The 25,108-nt window shown below is 48.7% G+C and overlaps 1 protein-coding gene across 5 annotated transcripts; it reads left to right on the forward strand.

Annotated features, from left to right (window-relative positions):
- Positions 1–1,340: 1,340 nt before the first annotated feature.
- On the forward strand, positions 1,341–25,108 carry FRS3 (fibroblast growth factor receptor substrate 3). 5 transcript variants are annotated; one of them, XM_073319521.2, is made up of 8 exons: positions 1,341–1,525; positions 4,356–4,627; positions 8,161–8,297; positions 9,703–9,791; positions 10,594–10,780; positions 13,528–13,689; positions 14,294–14,451; positions 16,108–25,108. In XM_073319521.2, the coding sequence occupies exons 4-8, from the start codon at positions 9,726–9,728 to the stop codon at positions 17,029–17,031; spliced, it is 1,497 nt and encodes a 498-aa protein (XP_073175622.1). In that variant the 5' UTR covers positions 1,341–1,525; positions 4,356–4,627; positions 8,161–8,297; positions 9,703–9,725; the 3' UTR covers positions 17,032–25,108. The 5 variants fall into 5 exon arrangements, with proteins under 5 accessions (XP_073175622.1, XP_073175619.1, XP_073175624.1 ...); XM_073319523.2 differs by lacking the exon at positions 1,341–1,525 and adding an exon at positions 3,253–3,486; XM_073319518.2 differs by lacking the exon at positions 4,356–4,627.

The raw sequence follows: 25,108 nt of genomic DNA on the forward strand, positions 1-25,108 counted from the left end.
GGAAATCTGTTGTGTGCGTCTCTCTGGCCACGTGCAATCTTTCCACCAAAAAAATGGAAAAAGCACATGTTTGAATACTGGGCCATCCCATAGCCTCTGAAGGGTGTGGTGCAAGATACATGGGTAATGGACCAGGTGTGGGCACTTTGCCACTACAGGGAACAGTCCTACCGAATCAGGTTTTAATACATGACATCACCTTGCATTTCTACAGCATCTTTCATCACACAGGAGCCCCCAATACACAATCCAGGGATCACTAGACACCCATGGACATATAGCCGCTTCTGATAGCTGTTTAATAGCAGACAGCAATCTACACTACAGGAAGTGAAGAATATTGTAAAAATATCATTAATATTAACTCATCTGTTTAGGCATTTACCATGGTGTGTGGGGATGACCTATTATTAATATGAATTATTCTTTTATGTTAATATTGCGACATTACTGGAGGCGACTGGAGTGTGTAGGTATTTGAAAGCTATAAACAAGATATATGGAGAGGAAAAACAGGGACACACCTTTTAACTGCATCTAAATTCATGGGGACAAAGGGAGGTTTTTAACTGGTAATAGTAATAGTTTGCTAGAAGAAAGGGATGATCCGTCTGAAACGGGCGTGGGTGGTGTGGGGTTAGTGTGCGTGGAGTACAGCTTGTTTTGTGTATACGGTGTGGGAGTGCACACGGGGTTTTGTCTGTGTTGGGGGAGCCTGCGTGTGAGCTGTATGTACATTGTTGTGGCATGAGCTGGGTGCAGTGTGGGGTGGGTGGGATGGGTTTGTACATTGCATAGCCCCTTCCTCCAGCTGCTTTCTCTCTTTAGGTGCAACATTTTTTAATTCAGCTCCCCTCCTTCCCCAGCTCCCCTCCTTCCATGCCCCCCAGATTCCCAGCTCCCCCTCCCTCTCTCTGCCCCCAGGGCCAACTCCACCTCCCTTGCCCCACAGCCCCTCCCTGGCCCCCCAGAACCCCAGCTCCCCTTCCCCTGCCCCCCAGAGCTGCTCCCTTGCCCCCCTGACTGCCAGCTCCCCCTCCCTCCCTCTGCCCCCCAGAGCCCCAGCGGCCCTCCCTCCCTCTCTGCCCCCCAGAACCCCTCCCTTGCCCCCCCGGAGCCCCAAATCCCCTCAGTCGGCCCCCAGTCCCAGAGCTCCCCCTCCCACACCGAGAGCCCTATGTCCCCGCCCCGCAGCTAAGCTCCGCCCCCTGCTCGCTCCAAGGTCCCGCCCCCTTCGGAGCCCCGCCCCCCGCCGGAGGACCGCAGCCGCGTGTCCCCAGCGCCACCTAGCGGCCGCACCGCCTCCCCGCCCGGGTCCTCCCAGCGAGAGACGCTCTAGGCTACGGCTGCCGGACTCGCTGCTCCCGGCGGCTCCGAGTCTGGGCCCGGCCCCGGCCCGAGCTGGGGTGGGGGGAGGGAGGCGGCGCTGGCGGGTCCCGGAGCCCGAACGGGGGCCCCACGGCGCCGGCCGGCGGGACGGGCCCGGCCTCAGCGCCCGCACGGCAGAGGCCGGGCAGCGCCGCAGGTACAGAGACCCCCGGCCCGCTTCGCAGGGCCCCCCCCGCCCCTCGGGGACCCCCCCCCGCCCGCCCGCCCCGCCGCCCGGCACCTTCCCCCCGGGATCACCTGGGACCCGCCACCCCTATGGGACCGCCCCGGCCCCAGCCCCCCAGCACCTCCTGCCCCACCCCCTGCCCCCCCAGCACTGACCCCCGTTATCTCCTCCCCCCAGCACCTCCTGCCCCCACCCCCCAGCACTGACCCCCGTCATCCCCTCCCCAGCGCCGACCCCACGTTATCCCTTCTCCTGACCCCCCCAGCGCCGACCCCCGTTATCCCCTCCCCAGCACCCCCCAGCACCTCCTGCCCCCACCCCCCAGCGCCGACCCCCGTCATCCCCTCCCCAGCACCCCCCAGCGCCGACCCCCGTTATCCCCTCCCCAGCACCCCACAGCACCTCCTGCCCCCACCCCCCAGCGCCGACCCCACGTTATCCCTTTTCCTGACCCCCCCAGCGCCGACCCCCGTCATCCCCTCCTCGGCACCCCCCAGCACCTCCTGCCCCACCCCCTGCCCCCCCAGCACTGACCCCCGTTATCTCCTCCCCCCAGCACCTCCTGCCCCCACCCCCCAGCGCCGACCCCACGTTATCCCCTCCTCGGCACCCCCCAGCACCTCCTGCCCCCCCAGCACCCCTTGCCCCCCCAGCACTGACCCCCGTTATCTCCTCCCCCCAGCACCTCCTGCCCCCACCCCCCAGCACTGACCCCACGTTATCCCTTCTCCTGACCCCCCCAGCGCCGACCCCCGTCATCCCCTCCCCGGCACCCCCCCCCCAGCGCCGACCCCCATCATCCCCTCCCCGGCACCCCCCAGCACCTCCTGCCCCCCCAGCACCCCCTGCCCCCCCAGCACTGACCCCACGTTATCCCTTCTCCTGACCCCCCCAGCGCCGACCCCCGTCATCCCCTCCCCGTCATCCCCTCCCCAGCGCCGACCCCCGTCATCCCCTCCCCGGCACCCCCAGCGCCGACCCCACGTTATCCCTTCTCCTGACCCCCCCAGTGCCGACCCCCGTCATCCCCTCCCCGGCACCCCCCCCCCCAGCGCCGACCCCCGTCATCCCCCCCGTCATCCCCATCCCCCCAGCGCCGACCCCCGTCATCCCCTCCTCGGCACCCCCAGCGCCGACCCCACGTTATCCCTTCTCCTGACCCCCCCCATCACCCCCCCAGCTCCGTCCCCCGTCATCCCCTCCCCAGCACCCCCCAGCGCCGACCCCCGTTATCCCCTCCCCAGCACCCCACAGCACCTCCTGCCCCACCCCCTGCCCCCCAGCACTGACCCCCGTTATCTCCTCCCCCAGCACCTCCTGCCCCGACCCCCCAGCGCCGACCCCCGTTATCCCCTCCCCAGCACCCACTTCCCCACCCCCAGCGCTGACCCCCCGTTATCCCCTCCCCCTAGCATCTCCTGCCCTGACCCCCACGGCGCCGATTCCCCGTTATCCCCTCCCCCTAGCACCCACTTCCCCACCCCCAGCGCCGACCCCCCGTTATCCCCTCCCCAGCACTGACCCCCCTGCACTGACCCCTGTTATCTCTTCCCTGGCCCCCCTGCCCCAACCCGCCCAGCGCTGACCCACCGTTATCCCTTCCCCTGACCCCCAGCACCTCCTGCCCCGAACCCCCCAGCGCTGACCCCCGTTATCCCTTCCCCTTACTCCCAGCACCCTCTGCACTGACCCCCCCCAGCACTGAGCCCTGTTATCCCTTCTCCTGAGCCCCCCAGCACCTCCTGCCCCGACACCCTGTTATCCCCTCCCTCTGACCCCTCAGTACCTCCTGCCCCGACACCCCCGGCACTGGAGAGACAGGGAATGTTGGACACAAATGTGAGATATTTAGAGAGCGGAAGAAAACTGTCAATTAGAGATGAATTCAAGTTTGGGGGAGTCCATGGAGGAGCATGAAGACTCACCGGGAGGTTTGGATCTGAATTCTAATGGATAGGAAGGCAGTGAAAATTTTTGAGCTTGGGAGTGATATATGCCTTGTTTCCAGATACAAATGGCTGGACTAGGCATTGCATTTCTCGCAGGCTTCATCCACGCTGCAGTCGGCAGGCAAGTTTGCAACACGTGTTGGGATGCTCGAGCTAGCTTTGCTCAAGCCAGCTTACTCAAAATAGTGGTGTAGCTGAGGCAGCATGGGCTAGCTGCCTGCATATGATCCTGCCTGGCTGCTAGCCTATGCCCCTGTAGCTACACGGCTGTTTTCAAAGCTAGCTCGGCTATGCCTATGCATGCTGCAATCGCGCCTCCTGGTTGCAATATAGACATACCCACAGAGTGGGCAATCTCCAGATTGGGATTTGAAGACACAATAAATAGGGGTTAAAGACTCCTGAAAGCCTGTGTCTTATTAACATTTTTGCTCCAGGGCTGGTATCGGTCTTAACATGGTCTCTGCTGGTAGTGTTGTGCCAATTGGAAGGGTATTCGCTCACATGTTCAATGCTGGCTGTCAATCAGCTTGCAAACCAAAAGCTTTCAATTTAGCCTTATGCATCCACTGCTCCTAATGAGGAGTGACCGGAGCTCTCCACCTGTGTGTTGCACATAAACATAGGGTCTATAATAATTTTGGAAACAGAACAAAGCCGTGCAATAGATTAGCATTGCAGGTGCAATACACAGTACATGTCAACTCATTTGAGTTAGAAGTGCATTTTTATTTGTAAGCTCCTTGGAGAAATTATTGGCCTCTGCCTAAAATTGTCATTGTTATGTAAAACTTGAAAAAGTGTGATTCTAAAATGAAGATTAAATTATTTCTCATCTGCCACCCTCCCAGGAAAAGGAGCTATGTCATCATTTCACATGATTGTTTTCAACCCACGTTTCTCAAAAACGTAAATATTAAAAACACAGGAAGAGATTACAAGAAGAGGAGGTGATGGCACTATTGTGAATTATAGTGCTGGAGGGTGTTTGGTGCTGTCACAGTTTTGAGCTGACCACCAAATTCACACCAAAGGGAATCGAAGAGTTGAGCTATGCACTGGGACACTCAATAAGAAGAACCGAGATATGAGCTGGGGAGGATTACAGAGAGGATGGAGTTTTGTATGTGGATGGCTTTCCTTTCCTTTCCTTAGTTTTTAAAAAATGCTTTTTTTTCTAAGGTACAAGCAGGAGTTAAGCATCCAACTTCCATGGAAAGTTGATGGGAGTTAGGTGCCCAGTCCCCTTTTTGTGCTTTTGAAAATCTCCACCTTTATTGATAAGGTGACAGGAGTATCACAAGAAAATTTGCCAGCTGTGATTTCAGAATCTCTCTCTCACAATAAGATGGAAAATGATATAAATCCTGCCTTGGGCGTTTTGACAACCTTGGAACCTTGTATCTTTTTGAGAATACTCCCATCCCTTGGCTATAGGCAGTTCTCTCCTTAGGGTATGTAGCTGGGAGAGCGCCTCCTGGCTGAGCTAGTGTGCTAAAAATAGCAGTGCGAATTTTTTGCACAGGCAGCAATTCTGGGTAGCTACCTGCGTCCAAATCCTCCCGACCCTGTGGGTATGAGCTGGGGTGGCTAGCTGTCCATCCTGCTACCTTTAGCATGGTAACTCAAGCAGAGCTTGGCTGGGAGGCACATTTCCAGCTACAGTGTAGGGAAAGTCACAAGTGCAGTGCAGTCACAAGTGCGCATAGGGCTAGGAGTGCTAGCTGGTTTCATTTCCCCCGGAAAGCACAGCCAATTAAGCATGGTGAGCAAGAAACCATGAGAAATGGTATTGTAGATATTTATATGCCAAAGACACAACTGACATCTGGGTCTTTAACAAAGGATAGCAGCATTTTGCTTCGCTTGTGTATAGGCTATGGGGGATTTTAGCAGATGGCTGGAGCAGCTGGTGTGGGCAAAGGGAGCTGGATGATGGACGCTCAGAAAGAGCTTTGAAGCACTTGTGTGTGTACAGTATGTAGGCAGACAGTAAATAAGGAGGGTTCTTGAGTTCTTTCCACTGTCTTGTAGAAAGTGATGTTTAAAATATGTTGTAGTCAATATGAAACATTTCCTAAAAATGTCCCACTTGGATATACTGGCTTGTGGGTTTTTTCAGTTGCAGATAAGTTGTTTCGGTCAGCTAGGATATGCTCTGGATGTGTAGCATAGACAGAAAATGGCATGTTTTCAAAGGATTACTCGTTGAAAATATAGTCTTAAGAATCTAGGTATCTGCATCAAATGGATACAGCTAGAATAGCCAGCAGCAAGGCATTGTCTAGGAAATCTGCAAAGATCGTTACATGGGTAGTTTTATCATCTCATTTTCTCAGTTCTGAGCCTTAGAGCCTTTCAGTGGAAGCCATAACTCTCTATCCCAAACGTTTTACAGAGCCAAAGAACTGAGTGACAGAAATACTCATAGAGGGAGAGAGAAACAAAGAGGCAAAGGAAAAAGTTGAAGTTTTCTACTGAGCTTTAAAATAGGATGGAGAATTGATAAGGTGTGCGTGGGTGGGGGGTGGGAGAGGATGTTGATAGTGGCAGGAGTTGTAGAAGAGAAGGCTACTTGTGCCAGCAGTGACCAGATTAGTTGAAAGGCAGAGAGGAGGCTGATGCTAGATTAGTGGTCAAAGTCTGTGAGGTCTGCTGGAGCAAGTTCGTGGAGGGTTTTACAAACAAGGAGGCCAATTTTGAACTGTGTCATGAACCTATGGAGTTACTCAGGGTTGAGGATGATGTGATTGTATTGATTGTAAGAAGGCAGGCTGCAGAATATTGCATTTTCTGGAGTTGGGGGAGCTGGGACAAAGAAAAGCCATTGAGAAGGTCATTGCAAGAGTGAAGTTGAGAAGAGACTTAAGGCTTGTCTACTCTACATTGGCATCGCTGGTGCTGCAGCTCTACTGCTGCAATCCTGGAGCGTAGATGGACGCTGTGGTGACAGAAGGGTTTTTTCCATCCCTGTGGTAACTCCACCTCCTTGAGCAATAGTAGCTAGGTCGACAGAAGAATTCTTCCGCATCTACACTGGGGGTTTAGGTCAGTAGAACTGCAGAGCTCAGGGATGTCAGCGCTGTAGCTATGTCAACTTAAGTTTTAAGTGTAGATCAGGCTTAAGATCTGGATGAGGATTCATCAGAGGTAGGATTGGGGCAGTGGCAGGCAGAGGCAGTGTTTCAGAGGTGTGATGGAGAGAGACCCAGGTATGGATAAGGAAGGAGAAAAAAAGAGCAGAATCAAGTCTGACCGTTATGTACAGTGGAGGCAAATGGGATATTATTTGTTACTGTAATAGTCAAAATGTGCTAGCTGTACATGGTCACGGCCGCAACCTATACATGTGGGCTTGAGGATACTGCTTTTGCCCAAGAGAATCATCTTTGTCTCTGAACTCTTGCTAAGCTGGAGTGACTGATGATGAAACTGATCATGTGCCAGAGCTTGAAATTTTCAATAGCATCTTCATTTCATTTAACTCTTGTAATCTCAGGCTAGTTGTCCATACAGATTTACACTCTCACTTCTTGGACTACTCGATAATTAACACAAGGCGTCCTTTGGTAGTGACTGGGTCTGATTCTGGTGCCCCTGGTTTGATGTTGCGTTCAGTAAACTAAAGTGTGTAATGCCCGTTTTTCCTATTACTAGTATGTGCCTTTCCTGTGGACTAGACACTTGCATTCTCTGACAAGTACTGAATAGTTGTTTAGTTTTGTGTATGTCTGGAATTTGTTCCTTTTATGATCCAAAATAGAATAGCTATTGTGTTGTTTGTCCACTGGCTTCTATAGCTTCTTGCTCTCTGAACCTTGTTAAGAACCTTCTGTCTAATTCAGATGCATACAGATTCCTAAAAGCAGCAGATACATGTGATTGTTAGTATCTTGGATGCTAATTACTAGTATTATAATTTATTTATATTGAAGTAGTGCTCAGAGGCCCAGTAATGGATCAGGATCCCATAATTAAAACATAAAATTTGTCTTATTTCTGGAGATCAATATTGCCCAGTGAAAAGAAAGTTGCTTGTGTTCTTTGAAATTTTATTTGCCTGTCTGCGTTTCTAGCCCCACTTCATTTATGAATGGTGCTGAGCTAATTCCTTAATAGCTGCACACACATTTGGTGTGTCTTTGAAAATGCTTGGCAGGCCTTGTTCGTTCTGCTGTAAGTGCAACTCCCGTGAATGTCTGTGCCAAGTTCAGTAGTGACATTTGTAGGGTGGAAAATGGATGTAAGTGGCAAAGTAGGGTACCTTGTGCTGAACAGGCAAAGGGAGTGTAACTTACAAACCAAGAGAGGGATGTGGGAAAAAAAGCAGCCAATAGGAGGAAGTAAGCAACTGCTAGATGCATTTCCTGCTGATGTACATCTCATTTTGCTCACCCAGTGAGATCTGGATTGGTCTGTTTACACCTATGTTCTAATTTACCCCCAAAATGTGTAATTTGTCAGGTCCCCGCTGGATTTGGTCCTGGGTCTCCACTGGATTTGTCCATGCAGTGTGTTACATAAACTTACACTTATAAATTGTTGCTTTAATTTATGTTTTTCTTAACTTTTTAGAAAGATTAATAGAGAGATGATAAAAATCTAGCTCTCTGTCTTTCTTTTCTCTGCCAATCTCTTTGATTGTATTCTTGTCAGGTGAAACATGGCACAGTTTCCACGGAACTCTAGGTGACTTCTTGACATCCAGGTTACCATGACACTCAGCAGAGGACTGTGGGAATAAAGTGGGAATCCCTCCCCGCCCTCAAAAACCACCTAATGGCCTCAACTGGGTAAGAATCAAGCGGGACTAAAGAGTTACAAACTTTCTTCTGTCCTCACGGATTATCTCAAAGGCACTGCACTAGGGCTAGGTCTACACCAGTGTTTCTCAACCTGGGGGCCGAGACCCAAAATTGAGTCGCCAGAATGTTTCAAAGGGTTGCGTGGCAGCTCCTTTGGCTCCTGTCCCACAGGTCTGGCTGGGCTTGCCTCCCTGCTCCAGACACTATAGCCGCTCAGGTCTGGCCCAGCCATTATGACGACGGGAGTCCGGATGGGACAAATTTGAGTGAGTGGCACTGCAACCCCATGAGTCAGGTCACAACTCAGCTCACAGAAATTTGGTCAAGTCAGGGGGGCGGGGCCAAACCCGAGTGGCGCTGCAACCCCGGAGATTGCAATGTCCGGAGCTGAGAACCAAGCCCAGCTAGCCCCACAGCACAGCAGCTGCAGGAGCCGTTGCTGTGGGGTGAGTGCTGGGCAGGACCTGACCGAAACCCCTCAGGGCCTCCGCCCCAGGCTATTTACTGAGTCACAACGAGCCATAAACATTTACAAATTGGTCCTGAGCCCAAAATGGTTGAGAACCACTGGTCTACACTACAAACTCTTGCTGGCATGGCTTTGTTGGTCAGGATTGTGATCTCTAGCCTAGACACAGTTATCGTGGCAAGATTGTGCTTTCGCTTGTACAAGCTGTTTCCACACAAGGAGTGCTTTGCTGCTATACCCTCCGGGGAGAGCTATACTGGTGAAACACTCCTAGTGAGGAGCTGGCTAGTGCCTAAGGAATTCTTCCTTGTTGTGGTTAGTCATAAGAAGGGTAGTTGGTGCCAAAACTCCAGAGTCACTTTGTTTTATGAACAGCTGCTGTAGCCCCATTGTGTCACATTCGCTGTTAGTTGCTCCATCGGTGCATAACTATGAAAATATTTTTCTATTAGGCCAAATATTTTTCTATTAGGTCCAGCTAGTCGCGTAGCTGAAGTCGAAGTATCTTAGTTCGACTTACCTGGTCGTCGACTCCGCTTACTCCTCCTGCCGAGGTGGAGTACAGGTGTCGATTCGGGGATTGATTTGTCGCGTCTAGATGAGACGCGATAAATCAATCCCTGATAGATCGATCCGGCGGGTAGTGAAGACGTACCCTTAGAAAAATCACCGGGTGATGCGTATGTGCACTGTATGGCCTGCCTGTGGCATTGCACCCTGGCATGCATACCCACTCCCCCCTTCATTGAAGGCATTTAACTTCCAGGACACTTACAGGGCTCCGCTGAGCCATCCCAGCCTTTGCTCCACCACTTCAAAAGCTTGGGTCATTGGTTGGGATGAAACGATAATTATGGATCAAAAACACAAATGAAATTGTGCCCTTATCCTCTGTTTTTTTTTCCTCCCCCACCATCCCTCTAGGGCTCACCTGGTATGCTAACGTCATGGGGAGCTGCTATAGCTACCTGTGCAGAGACAGTGTCCCGAACAACCACCCCTCCAAATTTAAGGTAATACCCTTTATCCTAGAGGGAGAGCTCTGCAATTGACAGCAGCCACTGGGAATCAAGGCCTGCGAAGTACAATCCAAATGTCATGGAACCTACACATTAAAGCCCCTTCTCTTATGGGGGAATTCTTCTATATGGAATTCTTCTATATATCAGTGTTGCTGATTTTTAAGCAGGGAATCCCCTGCTTGCTGGTTCCATTCTCTGTCGTGTAGAAGGATTTGCATTGGCATCGAGATTCAATCTCCCCGTGCCAGAGAAGAAACAGATGCAATGGGAAGGGAAAATTGGATGGCTCATGTGTTGCGCAACCTTTCAAATTGGGCCCAAGTGAGTGGGCATCAAAAGTTACCACCCTATGGTAGCTATGTGGTGGCTTGTGTGAAATGAGTGAGTGCATTTCAGCCTAATTGGCTGTAAACAGGTCTCCAGGTTGTAAAAGCACAGCACAACTGGCAGTGGTTGAACCATTTGACAGTCTTAGCAGAGAGGCCAAGAACTGGAGAGAGACTGAACTCTCCTCTTCCCTCTCAAGGGTGTCCTCCCCCCCCCACCACCCCAATGCCTGTGTTGAGGCACATTAGCTGAGCTGGCATGGGGCTGCAGTCTTCAGGGCTGTCGAGGTGGAATCTTTCACCAGCAATGAATTCACACCCAAATGACCTCCCCCTATCATCCGAGAGCAAGGCATGTTAATGAGTCGAGGGAGAGAGTGCTGGGGCTCCGGTAGCTTCCAGGCAAACTTACATCTGTCACATCTCCTTGTGTGAGCCTCCTGATGTGAGCTTTGGTGCCCCTGCAGGTAACAAACGTGGATGATGAGGGTAACGCTCTGGGATCTGGGATTATGGAGCTAACGCAGATGGAGCTCATCTTGCACACACACAAGCGCGATGCTGTCCGGTGGCCGTACCTTTGCCTGCGCCGCTATGGCTATGACTCCAACCTCTTCTCCTTCGAGAGCGGACGCCGCTGCCAGACCGGACAAGGTGTCATGTCTTTTGGGGGAACAAACCTGTCTAAAGCTTTCAGTTGCAGAGTGCTGTAACTGCTTGGTGCTGATTTCTCCCCTGCTTATCACGTCTCGGAAACCGGCTTTATACCCTGCTTCACGCGCACAAGCGATAGGACGGCCCTAGGGTACTGTAGTGTGTTTGCATGTGCATTTAATACTCCCAATTAAGACATTAATGTTGGAAGCTTGTGTTTGAGGGCAGAGACATCATGTGCTATCACTCTTGTGGCCTATTGTGGCTCACTTGTTTATATTTATAGACTTAAAGTAACTAGGCTATTGAGAAACACATCTAGAATTGGCTCTCATTGTACCTTAAGGTAAGCAGTTTTGGAGTGGGGTTTCAATTGGATCAGAGACCATTAAAGAAAACCCAGGAAGAAGTTAGTGATTCTGTAGGCTTACTCTTCTGCGTTGGCACTGAGGAGGTCAGGCTTGACAAAGCCCTGGCTGGGATGATTTAATTGGGGATTGGGCCTGCTTTGAGCAGGGGGTTGGACTAGATGATCTCCTGAGGTCCCTTCCAACCCTGATATTCTATGATTCTACGAGGTGCTAGAAATGCCACCTTTCTATGGGATGTGAAACCAAGGTCCCACAAGGTGCTTTTTGCAAGGGTGAGGCTGTTGGCTCTGGTTTCCTAGCATATTTCAACTTCAGATATTTGCTTTTGCATGCATGTCATCATCTATGTCCTCTGTACTACGGTCTGCCAAGCCTCTGCTCTGTCTTCATTTAGGTCCCTTCTAAAAGGCTTGCTTGTTGCACAATGATCCAAAAAAGTGAGTCAATGTTAGTTTTTAAAAAACTCCTGTCCCCCTCTGTTCTGGTCTTTCCAGTGTATTCTGTCTTCTCTGTCTGCCTTGTTTAGCAGTACTGCTACTTTTACTGCTTTTTATCCATTGATCCTGCAGGGGGGGGGGAGAAAGGGTAGCTCCAAAAGTGCCCCAGTTTTTACATGTGGGGAAACTGAGGCATAGATATGACGTGACTCACCCAAGAACACACCATTAGTCAGTGGCAGAGCTGGGAATAGAGCCTATGTCCTGATTCCCACTATACCATGCTGCCTGTTAAACTGTGAGTTTCGTGGCATAAGGACTATCTGTATATTACTTGTAAAGAGATGAGCATATTCTTGGCACACAGCAAAAGGAAAAAAAAATCCGGTTATGTCCCCCAATTAGCATCATGTGTGTTGAAAAGTCCTCCGATATCTGAATAAAGTCCACGTCACTGTTCTGCGTCTGTTTATAAAGTACTGTGTGCATTTACAATGCTGTGTGCTACTCTTTTATAATATTTATATAAACAGGATTTGCCTTTAGTGGAATTGCATGCTTATTGGTTGTCAGCAGTGTGGGACCTGTGTCTTTTTGTGTGTGTCTACTTTCCCTTTTGCAGGATTCCAATCAGTCGTTGGAATGCTGTTACATTTACTCGGGTTTTCTACGGAGCTCTAGATAGCACAGCTAGGGTAGAGACATTCACTCTTCACCTACAAAGAGAGCTTTCAGAGGGCACAGGCTAAGTCATCCATGTCCTCTATATGCAAAGATAAATTGTATGGAAGCCATACTGTTTTGATCTGCGTACATTTCCTCTGGTTCTTTTCCTGCTCATAGGAGACTTTTGCACTTAATTGATTTTGCTTGGATCATTCCTCCCTAGACCCAGTGAATAAGACGGCTGCATATATTTTCTGGCAAGAATATTTTTTCAAATTTTTCTTCAGAGTAGCAGCAGTTGTTGCCATGCTGTTGTCCTTGTTGCTATGGCTTTTGTGCATTCATGTGTGTGCGCACCAGCATGTGATTGGTTAGTTCTGCGCATGCTGGCTATTGGTCAAACTATTTATCTGGGGAGCCACCGTGTCATCTGATACATTTTAAAAGTGGGGTGCAGTTGCCCGTCTCTTCCACATACATTCCAGGTGCCCAATCCAGTTCCCATTAGACTTCATTGACAGTGGGAGTTGGATCAGGCCCCAGGTAAAATGAAAAGAGTGGAAATTACAGGTGAAGAGCCTCATCTGTGACCCAGTATACCATTCTTATCTCCAGATGTGTTAACTAATGTGAAGGTGGCATTAGATGCACCAATTAATTGATCAGTAGCAACTGTGGTGTTATGTTTCTAGTGATGTAAAAACAGGATACACTATACAGAAATATCACCTCAGGGGGTGTTTTAATATTGACAATATCTTACAAAATATTTCCCTGTAAATCATAAATTTGTGTGTAGAGAAATACAGGACTTGCCCAACAAGGTCAGAGGAGTTGTCAGTTTAATTTAGTATCCTGTTTGAAATATTGGCTCCCACCATGAGCTTTAGAGGAAAATTGAAGAAGCTTCATGACGAGCAATTGTGTAACAACCGGTCGGTGTATAGAGGAAATTTCTTCCTAACCCCGGACATTTAGTATTTGGTTTGTACCCTGACGCATGAGGGTTTATACCTCTTACATATTTGTGTACTATCTAATGGAAGGGTGAATATTCTCATTACCTATATAATGTCTAATCTCTTTTTGAATCCTGCCAAGCTTGTGTCCTTATCCTATGACAGTGAGTTCCCCAGGATAATTGTGTTGTGTTAAACAGAAACCTTTTTCAATCAGATTTTAGGTTTTGTTGCTTTCCAAGGATGAGACTACATTCTGATTAAACTAGGATTGTATTTCTCTCTCCCCACCCCGCTTCTTTGTATATGCACAGGGATATTTGCCTTCAAGTGTTCAAGGGCGGAGGAGATCTTTAACCTGCTGCAGGACCTGATGCAGTGTAATAGTATCAATGTGGTGGAGGAGCCAGTCATCATGACTAGGGGCGGTCACTCCACTGAGCTGGAGCTATCCCGGACACCCCAGACACCCAACAGTAAGGCTTCCAGAGTGGTAGGCCCAGGGGAATGGAGGGGTAGAGGAAGTTTCTCCAAGTTTATCTCTGTGTTGGGTGCTGGTCTCCAAGCCCAGGCTACATTCCCCTAAGCAGCTGGTGTGATCTATCTGGCCTCTGAGCTGGGTCCTCGAGTCCACGTATGTTCTGTGCAGCATGCTTAAAGCCCCACTTGTTTGCAGATGTGATACCTTGTTCCCAAGGAAATGGGAACAAAAACTGCAAATATCAACCTTGTTCTCCGACTCCAGTCAGATTCCAGGAGGAGCCCTGCCAAGTGGCCTCTTTAGGGAACAGAGGGCTCCTGAGGGGAACCTCAACTAGAAGAATGTGTGTTTGTTTCCCACTTTCATAGCCGTGACTTAAGTGCTGGTAAATTTAACCCAGGGGGCCTAGCCTGTATATTTACAACAGGTGTACACATGGTAGGAGCCTTCCCCAGCCAAGCAGGCTCTGCCTTTCAAGCACACCTGTTTAATAAGGCCCTTTGAGAAGCTGTCCCATGGTGCAGATGCAGCTGCATCTGAACGCAGGGCCAGTGTGATACTCTGCCTCTAAAGCATGTCTCTCTGAATTCTCCCTCCAGCTCTGGGATACACTGTTCCAGGGTTCCCCAACGGATTCCACAGCTTCCCTGGGGAAGCCCCATCCTACTCCACAGCCCGACACCCTTCCATGAACAGCTTGAGACACTCCTCTATTGGGGAGGACTCCACACATGGCCTCATTGGGCCGGATGAGCAGGTAAGACCAGGTCTCCCGATCTCCATTGCTGCAGGGAACTCGTAGCATGTCTGCCCCTTCTCTTCTAGGATTCTTGTGGGGTGCCAGGCTCACACTTCTGCTCGATGCTAAGGAAGCTCAGGGACCCTCTTACCTTGTCAGTTGCTCCTTCTTGGCTGTTTTACTTAGTTTCACTGTTGCAAATTTGCACCAGCGTGACTACTGGCTAAAACAGCTGCTCGCATTGAGAGCTGGGTGTAGCTTCCCCGGTCGATCAGTAATGATCTGCCCCTTGTTTGACAGCAGCATGCAGTTCCCTCCTGAGACTGTATGTGCTGCTTCCACGTCTCTACCAGCCCCAAGCTCAACTCTAGGCTGGATACCGAAACTCAGGTTCTTGCATGGTGTTGTGTTACCTCTGTACTGCCGGGGCAGCTGATCTTCGCTCTCTGTGGTTAGGCTCATGGATTTATCCTACCAGCTCAGTCCATTAGACCCAGTGTCTTGTCTCCATCATTGTCTGATAGCTGCTGCTTCAGGGTCACACAAACCTAGGCAGGTGTGGGCTCCTTCCTCATGTCATTGCTGTGTCCTAGGATACTTTATATAGACCGCTCAGGAAGACATCTCACCTTGGGTAGATGGAAATTCACATGCTCCACATCAGAGTTTGAACTCAACTTGGGACCTGTTTAAAAATGGGGCCTCGATATTTTGTTTTAAACCATCTCATGTGCACAAGTTGCTCAGGTTGAAAGGAGCCTATGTGAGGGCAAGTCTGTGCTACAAACTTTTGTCACCACGGCTATGTCAGTCGGGGTGTGGTGACGCGTGATCCGTGGAGGACAAAACTGCACTGGCAGAAGCCCCTGTTCCAGATGTAGTTGTATGGGCAAAAGCACAGTTTTGCTGGTATAACTCATTTTGGCGGGGGGGCGAGGGGGGCTAGAATAAGCTTTACTGGCAAAAGCACAGTTTTGCTGGTATAAGCGGCATCTACACGAGGAGCACTTTGGTGGTGTAATATACCAGTATAACTGTACCAGCAAAGCACTTCTAGCATAGATCTGGCCTCTGACCCTGGAGAGCCACACATCACTCCCTGATGAATAGTGGCTCTGATCGTAAGGGAGAAGCTGGGGACTTATGGGAGCGAGGAGCAGAACCGAATCAGGCCAGACTAACGGGGAAGCTTTAGAGCCATATTATTTCCCCCTTATAACTGCAGTTCTTCAGGGCAGTTTCTAGATGAGCAGTGTGAGGGGGAATACAATTGAAATCTGATAAGTTGCTGCTCATCCTGCCCCTTAGAAACTAAATTCACATCCATGAGAGAAAACAAAACTCATTCCTGTCTCCAGGTGCTGGGTGTTTGGTTTGCAACAGTTGATGTGTAAACATAATTTTATCAAAGCTGCATCCCTTTCAGTCAAGTTTCACTCTCCGCTTTCTCGGCACACTGCCCCTCCAAGTTTTTTCAAGACTCCACCTCCTCCCTCCCCCGCCCTGCTGGTTTATCAGCTGCCAGACCCCTCACTCTCCTCACTCACATTCTCAGCTGTATTTACACTCAATCCCACCTCCACCCCCTGTATTTTTGTCTCTGATCTCTTCCTGTCTTTATCACCCTCCCCAGCATCACCCTCTGCCTCTAAAATGCATCTTCTCTCCCTGCAGTCCCACACCTATGTGAACACAACCAATGGTGAGGAGGAGATAAGAGGCCGGCACTGCATGCATTCGCTGCCTGAAGTCCACCCTCCTTTCCTGCACGGGAAACACAGCTGCTCTCTGGAGGACCGAAACCCCCAGGTCTTCCTGCAGCCAGGGGAGGTGAAGTTTGTGCTGGGCCCTGCCCCAGTTCACAGGCACATGGTGAAACGTGACAGCTCCTGCCGTTACCATCGGGAGTGCGGTGGACACATCTGCGCCCCTAACAACAACAACGAGTGCAAGGATGAGTGCCTCGTGCCCAGGTGTGTGTACGAGAACGTGAATGGCCTGCTGCCTGCTGGGGGCACGTCTCTCCGGCGTGGCGGGTGCTTGAAACTCACCCGGGAGGACCTGGGCTTAAACAGCTGCTCTCACCGCAGGACGCCCCTGCTGCACTACGAGAACCTGCCTTCCTTGCCTCCTGTGTGGGAGTGCCAGCCGCTGCGGCAGGACGAGGACTCTGGGGACGTGCTGACTCCTTCTCCGAATGGCTACCCCGAGCCGGACGAAGACGACCCCCTGCAAAACTACATGAACTCGGAAAACGCTGCACTGCGCAGCGGCCTGCGTCGGGATGACTTCTTGCAGCACAACCACAACGGCACGCCCAGTGTCTTCAGCTTCGACTTCCGCCAGCCCTGCCCGGAGCAACAGCGGCAGCTCAACTACATCCAGGTAGAGCTGGAGGCTGACCCCCCCAAGGGGCGCCAGAGCCACAAGGTGCCCGGCGCCCCGCTTTCTGCCACCCACCCAGCTGGCAGGATGGACTCCTACGCGGTCATTGACCTTAAAAAGACAGCAGCCATGTCCAACTTGCAGAGAGCGCTGCCCAGAGACGATGGGACTTCAAGGAAAACTCGGCATAACAGCACCGACTTGCCTGTGTAAGGGAAACACTGAGGGCAAGCGCTGCATTGTGGCTTTCGTACCTGCCTTTCAGCGTATCGTGTAGTGTGACTTTTGTTCTCTGTTGCCCTGATGCCCCGTTAACCTGATTGCTCAATACAGCATCCTGGGATAGCTCCATCACGCAGACTTTACAAATGTCTGCCTGCCTCTCCCCGTCTCTCCGTTCCTCCTGTGTCATTTGTTTTTAAAGCCTTGCAGAGCAGCAGAAAACGTTTGTTTATTTATTTATTTATTTATTTTAGTTATTTTGTGGGGGGCCAGCATTCGAAATGGCACCAAGCGGAGTATAAACGTGAACAGGTCATTCATGGACCAGGGTCAATCCCCCTGCTTTCATGGCCTCCATGTCAGCAGCCGGTGCAGAGAAGACCGCAGAGGGGTGGAGAGCGTATTGAGAGCATTTTAAAAAAAAACATAGGAGCAGGGGGAAAGACAGGGAATGCAAGTGGAGTTTGAGGTTTGGGATCAGGGAGCCCTTGGTGTGTACATCTCTGTCTGTCTTTTTTTGTAGATATTCAGAAATGTTTTCCAGCAGCCCGTTTATTTATTTGTTTTATTTTTTTATCTATTTATTTTATTTTGTGAATGTTCTTTTGCATCAAAGTTAAAAGTGCTAAGCCAGTGGCATCATGCAATGGATCTACTTGGTGTTCAACTCCTTTTTTGGGGCGGGGGCAGGGGAGATATGGTGAAATGGTGATGTATTACATCCAGATGCTTTGTGGAACACAAATGGGGAAAGAGTAGCTGTGACTCAAAGCTCAGTTACCTGGAATGCACTGGTGGGAGTGAGTGCAGAACACATGGAAGTGTGAGCATAACTGCGAGGCAGCCAAGCTTGGAGTCCTATCTAAGGAGCGTTGCCTACTCCCACACCACCTCGCTGAGTCCATGTGAAATAATTGACTAGTGTTTTGGCTAAATGCATGGCTCGTTTCCTTGTATTGTAGGCTCAGAGTACTAAACTGAGCTTTACTATAACTCCATTGGCTTTGAGTGGTTGTAACCAGTAACCCCAGGGCTGAATTTGATGTGAACCATCAGGCCCTTCTGTAAAAAAAACCAAACAAACTTGCGCATGACATTCTACTTCTCTTCCACTGTGGGATGGTCCAGTGATAACATTCTGTATATGGTTTCACTTGCTACAGGCCACACCAATCTCTGCAGCATGAGGCATTCATTGGTTCCACTTTGCTATTCCCTCTCATTTCTGAGAGACATAAAAGAGCTCTTGGAATTATATTAACTTCTGCCTTATCGCTTTGAAACTTCCTCACCCTCTTCCACAGGATCTGAATCATGCCATCCAATTTTCTGAAAGCTCTCTCGGGGTTGGCAAACAGAGCCATCCAAACCTTCCTATGATGTCTTTGCCATTGGTATGTTAACAGACTAGAGTCGGTGAAAGGGAAAAGCGGGATCATCTGCTTATATCTCAGCCCTGGAAGTCACAAACATAATCTGTTGATTACTGAGATTCTTTCCAGCGCTAACAGACCCAGCTTCTTTTTGGTGCTGAGGTGTTGCCTTGAAAAGTGATCCTTCTAGGGGCAATGGCAAGGAATGTAGCCACAGCCCTACAAATAAGTAAAACTGATGGATATCCATATAATCTCTTTACTCTCAGGTCAGGAACTCCCTATCATTTGTAGTGCTATGATTCTTCTCATTGGCTTGGTGTCTGCATTACAAATAGCAAACACACCACCACCACTTTCAGAAGTGAGTGAGTTTTGGCAAGCCTTTGACCTCTTGTCTTCCATGCTTCCCTCCATCTCTTTTTTTTGTTCTATAACAGAAGCTAATTATTTTTAATATATGAACTGACTTTATTTATAGGGAAACTGTCAAGTAGTTTATGCCCGAACTTAGGTTTCATTAAAGATGAGGAAGAATTTTTTTTTTAAGTAACTGTATAAAAATATTTTCATGAAAAATCTCAATTAAGAGGCTTTTTTTAAAGGTTTAAATATCACTCTCCCCTGCAGCTTTTGCATCTCAGACATTGCAGCGCTGAAGAATGCCTGAGAATCTTTAGCTGAAACTGACTAACTGCTGAATTTAAATTGACTTGTCTAGTTTTGCTCACCCAGCTGAGAGATGTGCAAAACATCCAGGCAAAAAAAAATTATTTGTAAAACAAGTCAGGATATAGGTTTTGTTAAATGTGTGCTTGATCTTGACAGAAAGTCTTTAAATGTCACAATACGAATGTGTTAGAATTACATGGCAGCGGATGCTGCAGATGCACTCATGGACCCCTTCACGGTCAAATCTTGGAGCATGAATTTCATCCCACTTTGACCATGCCAAGTTTTATCTGTCTTCATGTAGGCCCTGGTCCAAAGTCCACCAAAGTCAATGGAAAGACTCCCACTGTCTTTGGTGGGCTTTGAATTGCCCTTTTATGGGCAAATGTTACTTGTTACAGTGCTTCACTGGACCAATCCAGCACTCACTGAAGTCTGCTGAGATCTTCCATTCCATTCACTTGCAGCCCGGATCAGAGTCTATTCTCTGAATTCGTTGCTAGCATTTGGCATGATGAACTATCTAGCTTAGTGTTGTTATGATTAGGTGTGTAGGGAGCCTGGCACACATCCACAGCAGTAAATCAAGTCCTCTAATACCTTGATCACTTCCTCATTGGTCTGTAGCAAATGTATTGATCTAACAGGTTTATTCAGTTAATGGAGAGGATAAAACGTTTTTATTTCACCACATCTAACGTGGATTTTAAAAAGTGATTAGCGGGGCTGTGTACAAATAATGTTAATCACAAATGATCACGAAGTAGAAAGTGGTTGCCTGCTGCTAGATGAGTGCTCTTAACATCAGGATAAAAGAAACAGCATGTTCTCTCACTTCCCTCTGTCCTGGATTTTGCTTAGCCTGCGCGAACTGCAGACTTTCAGGCCTTGTCCACATTACAGTTGTGCTAACAAGCATCTTTAGCAGGGCCCTATCACAATTCCTCTGATCAGCAATAGTTTTCTGAGAACTAGGTTAGTTAGACCATGCTCAGATGCACCCACAGGATACCCCAGCTGGTTAGCTCTCCGTTGTTGTATGTAGCATGATTTTATAACATAGTTCTCGGACATTGCGTCCATCTACACCATGACAGTATTAGGGGATCTGGTTACAAAATGCCTGTCGCCCACGCAGTTAGAGGAGAGTTGGTCTTGTAATGCAGATGGGAAATGTCTGAGGCTTTAGCCTGTGTTTGATGCCCTGTTTACAGCTGTATTTGTAGTGCAGGTGAAATGGAAAAGTCGCTGTCCACATTGGCCTAGGAAACAGGCCTAGCAACACCCACGTTGAAGAGGAGCTCTTACTAGCATGGTGTAAGTCATACGTTGGACAGTCTCAGCACCTTTGAGAGTAAGGGGGAGAGAGGAAAAACCAGTATGTGACAGGAGCCATCATCCCTGTTGTATTGCGGTAGCTCCACTCTGTTGTGAAGTTTCCTGTATTTGTTGGTGACTCTGATAAGATTTAGAAAGTGTGTCTCTCTTTAAGAACATGTAATATATTAAAATTGGGAGTGGCTGGTGGTGACAATCCTAGGACTTCAAGATCATCTCCTGATGGAGATGAAAGGCTAAGAGGGAAGGGTGAGAAGGATTGAGATAAGAAAGAAGATCCTGTAAGCTATTTGTCATGCACTCACTCATTTGGCAGATGGGATCTGGTGCTAAGGCACTTATAAGGCTTGTGCCATTTTCTTTCTTTCAGTAAATCATGGGAAGTGACCTCAGGTGATGTGGGGCCTAAGCCTATGAATCACTGAACATCCTCCTGTCCCATTGAGTCTCATTGCTTTGCAGGATCAGGGCCTAGGAGGTTTAACAGCAAAGCTAATCTAGTCCCAGACAAAAAGGTAAATTTCCTCATTCTGCCCCATGTGGGCCTGCTACTTGCTATTGGCTAGAACTACCTCGAGATCACAAAGGACTCTTGACACTACTGCAATAGCAGAAAAGGACTCCTTGACCATTGGACCAAACTCTTCCTGGTTGCAGCCTCTTTAGCTTTGGTAGGGTTACACCCAAGATCAGTATGGTTCCTGGCATTGGAATAAGATATCTCAGACCCTGTCCTTTCCCATGGAAAGGGGAGGGGCCTTTCATTGCCTTTTGACAGAAACATTGGGTTCCTTTAAGTGTATCCAAAGCCACTCATCTGTACAGGTAAAACTGTATCTGAGTACAGATCTGTACAGTTTACCTGTCTTGGGAAAAGTCAAATCAGGTGTAATGTAATAGGTGAGGCCTGGGGCCATGTTGTAGAGTTTGCTGTCATAGTGTTCTCTCTCTAGAGTGGGGGAGTTGTGGGGAACAGTATACCTGAATGAGTATTTCCAAAACTCTAAATGAGCCAAGAGGCTGGAATCAATCAGACTGGTCTCTTCAAGGCACTGTTTGTTAACAACACGGCTCTGTGGGGCTTCCCCCCAGTGCACCCACACAGGCTGAAGCCCCTAATATGCCCCGGTCTGGAATGCCATTCAGATAGTCTAGTGTCACCGACTTCCTGGATGACCCTGGGCAAGTCACGCTACCCTGTGCCTCAGTTTCCCATCTGTGAAGGGGGATAATACTTCCCTATCTCACAGGGGTGTTGTAAGGCACATGTGATTGGGGTACTGTGGCGATGAGGGCCATATAAGTACATAAAGATTCTGACACTTTGAGTTGGTTGCCTTATCAAAGCTATAATCCAGTTTATAGTGGTTGATAATGGATGATGCACCTGCAAAGTGGGGGAGATGAAGTAGCTAGACGTTCTCTCATCACTGAGGTTAGAGAAGAAGCCTCTGATTCCATCCTGGGTGGTTCTGATTTAGTACATTTGTGGTTTGATTTGGAGTTTGATTTTACAAATTGTAGTCTGGCTGTGTCTTGATTTACTGTCTCTCGAATTCTCCATTCCTTATGGCATCCCTGTGTAAGAGGAGTGCAATGTTTGACTCAGCAGGCTTTGTTCATGAGAAGCTGCCGATCTCATGAAGAGGTTCAAGAGAGAAGTGCCAGGGGCAGATTGGCTCTAGGGGATGGCTGAGTAGAATTGAATTTACAATTTAATGCTCCTTGGAACCGTGTCTCCATAGCATAGAAGGTCAAGTTCAGCTTTTGAGCTGGGTGGGAAGACTTCCGGGGATGGAGAGAGAATCTGTGCAGGCAAAGTGGGAGAACCAGTTGGCCACACTGTGAATGGATAAAGGCTTCTTAAGGCAGTTAGTCATCTCATGGGCTTGGGGAGACACAGCCGTGGTCACCTGACTTGAGTTAGCCAGGAATGTATTAGACCAATAGCTCCACTGCTCTTTCATTCTCTGGCAGCTTCATAAGGGTGAGATCTCCTTCCATGGACAAGGTCCTTTCCCAGTCTCCATCCTGTTGCCTCGTTTTCGACAGCCAGGAGAACACTTCATGGAGCACAGTGTGAGCTGTGCTGCATGAGAGCTTCTGGGACCAGAAACAGAAGGGAAGCCCCTGCTGATGAGGTTTCCATGTTAATAAGTGTGGTGTGGTGTTATCCAGCCTCATAGCTTCCTCTAGTGGTCCGATGTGGGACATTCTCAGGTAGAAGATGGGAGTTTTCAGTGGCAGGTTGAACAGGCTTGGACCTTTTTTATTTGACTTTTTCTAACCATCAAGTTCCTTGATCTGTTTGATTAGAAGTTGCTTTGGATAATGGATGGTAGGTAGCCTGTAACCCAGTGGTAGTTCTGTTGGAATCTCTTATCCTATGATTCTCTTTTGGTCTGGAATTATTTATATTTATGGAGCACCATAGGTATTCCTGGCACGGTTACAGATCTAAAATAAGACACAGATCCCTGCCCTGAGGAGGTGATCTGTGGAGCAAATTCAGTCCTGCTGTAACTCCACTGACTTCAGTGGGGTCACACAGGAGATGAATTTGGCCCCAATTATCATTGTTAGAAACCTTCTAGTTCATGACAAGAAAACAGGACATCTCATTCTGTAAGACTATATTTGCCTCCATATCGTGTTCTTTTAGTGGTTGCCTTTCTTTTCCTTGAACATCTTGCCATGAGCCTTGCAAGGAACAGATTATTGGACTATACAAATGCCTGTGCACCTGTATCTTGGATGTGGGTTAAATTAGGAACCATCATCCACATCCCAATGTCCCTACTCCAAACATGCTGTGACCACCTCAGCTAATACAACGTAGGCAAAAACCAGAATGTTTCATCTTTTGTAGTGGCCTTCATAAACCTTCTTGGTCTCAGAGTCAAAGGTGCTCTCCAAAGCATTATATATCTGGCTCATTGCACACCGCTGGACACAAGGAGCTCAGCATCGTAAATGGGTGAGTACCTGCCCCGGAGACCTCGCATGTGCTAACACAAAAAGGAATTAGCCCCCAAACTGAATTGGCTCCATGATGAGGAGCACATCATCTCTTAAGGCTTGTCCTGTGGATGGAGGGCTTCCTCGGGGATCGTCCCTGCACTGATCTGTTCTGTGTGGGGCTGATAACATGGAAAAGACCATGTGTCCTCAGGAGGCTTTCAGCACAAGGAGATTTTCTTTAGGTTTTTGAGTAGCTTAACCTTTGAAGTGTTTTTTCTTTCGGTTTTGAAGTTAGGCAGTTGGACTCCCTCCCCATCGCCATCTATTTATGTGATTGCCAGGGAATAGGTCTCATCTTAAGGACCGTGTCTATTTCTAGCTTGTTTTATACAGTCTAGATGCCTACTTTTCTCTCTAGGAATGGAGAGGAACTGTAACGTCTTTGGTCTGAATGCTAGTAATAGTTACCTGCCTTACAGGGGTATTGTGAGGATTAATTGATGTTTACAAAGTGGTTTGAACACAAAAAATATTACACAAATACGAAGTATTATTATGTAAGCCACTGTGTCCACTGGAAAAAATTCCCAGCTGTTGCTGTCTTTACCTCCAGTGGGAAGTGGCCGTCTAAATACCTCTAACCCTCAGAATCTTCTCTGTCCCACACTAGGAGGGGAGTGTTTCTATACCTCTCACACCAGAGACCCCTGTGCCTCACACTAGGACAGGTGAGGGTATGTGTGTCTCGAGCAGTCAGTTGTTTGTTTATCCCACTGTGTAGTGTGGCCCACTGGCTAGGCCTTAAGAGGCTTGGGTTCTATTCTCAGCTTTGCTGCTGGATGACAGTGGGCAAATCACGTCCCCTCTCCATGCCTCAGTTTCCCCATCTGTGAAATGAGCATAATGATAGTGATCTCCTTTGTAAAGCACATCAAGATCTGTGGATTAAAAGTGATATACAAGAGCTAGGTATTATTAACATAAGGTCTCTTAGTCATCTCTGCAGCCACTTCCCATTTTCCGTAGGCATGATGCTATCCAACCCCATCTGACTTCACCCTTACCATGCAGTATCATTCATCAATTGCTTAGTAGTAATCTCAGTTCACCTGTTATGGCACCCTTGCAGCCTGTCTGTCTGCAGAGTTTGTCTTCCCACCATGCTTGGCTCATCGGAAGCTGAGTGTTTTGTGTAGGTAGCTGAAGGGGAGTGGACTCCTGCTACCAAACAGGACCAAATGGGAAGAAGTTAAGGGATAGGGTAGGCTGGAGGTTGGGAAATGAAAGCCAGGCAGTGGGTGTGGGGAACATGCCGGTTCTAAAGAGGGGATCCTATTTGTTTCCTTCCTTTGTGTGTGTGACTAAAGTCAAAAGGCCCAGGCACATCTATGTTAACCTCAGGCTCTTATCCTGTGTGATTCTCCTTATTGTTACTTGTACTGGTGTCTTTGATACTAAATATTTCTGATGTGGCGGAAAAGCAAAGGCACTTCGGGGCTCTGGTCACCAGGGATTCAAAGCTGTTCTGTCCATAGAGATCGGTCTTTCTGTGTAATTATTTCTATGGGTTATTACTATGGATATCCATTCAGTCCCTGTTTATATTTCATCCAGGTGTAACCTTCAAGGCAAAGAGCCTTAGTGCTGTGTGAGCTGAGGAGTGCTCCTGTCTTATTCTAATGTGCACTAAGAATGTATACAGAATAAATGGAATCTGACGACTA

This window comes from Lepidochelys kempii, chromosome 21 (genome assembly GCF_965140285.1).
Source record: "Lepidochelys kempii isolate rLepKem1 chromosome 21, rLepKem1.hap1, whole genome shotgun sequence".
NCBI lineage: Eukaryota > Metazoa > Chordata > Testudines > Cheloniidae > Lepidochelys > Lepidochelys kempii.

Coding starts and splice junctions, on each gene's coding strand:
- FRS3 (XM_073319521.2), top strand. CDS start 9,726: ATGGGGAGCTGCTATAGCTACCTGTGCAGAGACAGTGTCCCGAACAAC. Junction 10,781..13,527: donor CCGCTGCCAGACCGGACAAG/GTGTCATGTCTT, acceptor GTATATGCACAG/GGATATTTGCCTTCAAGTGT. Junction 13,690..14,293: donor GACACCCCAGACACCCAACA/GTAAGGCTTCCA, acceptor TTCTCCCTCCAG/CTCTGGGATACACTGTTCCA.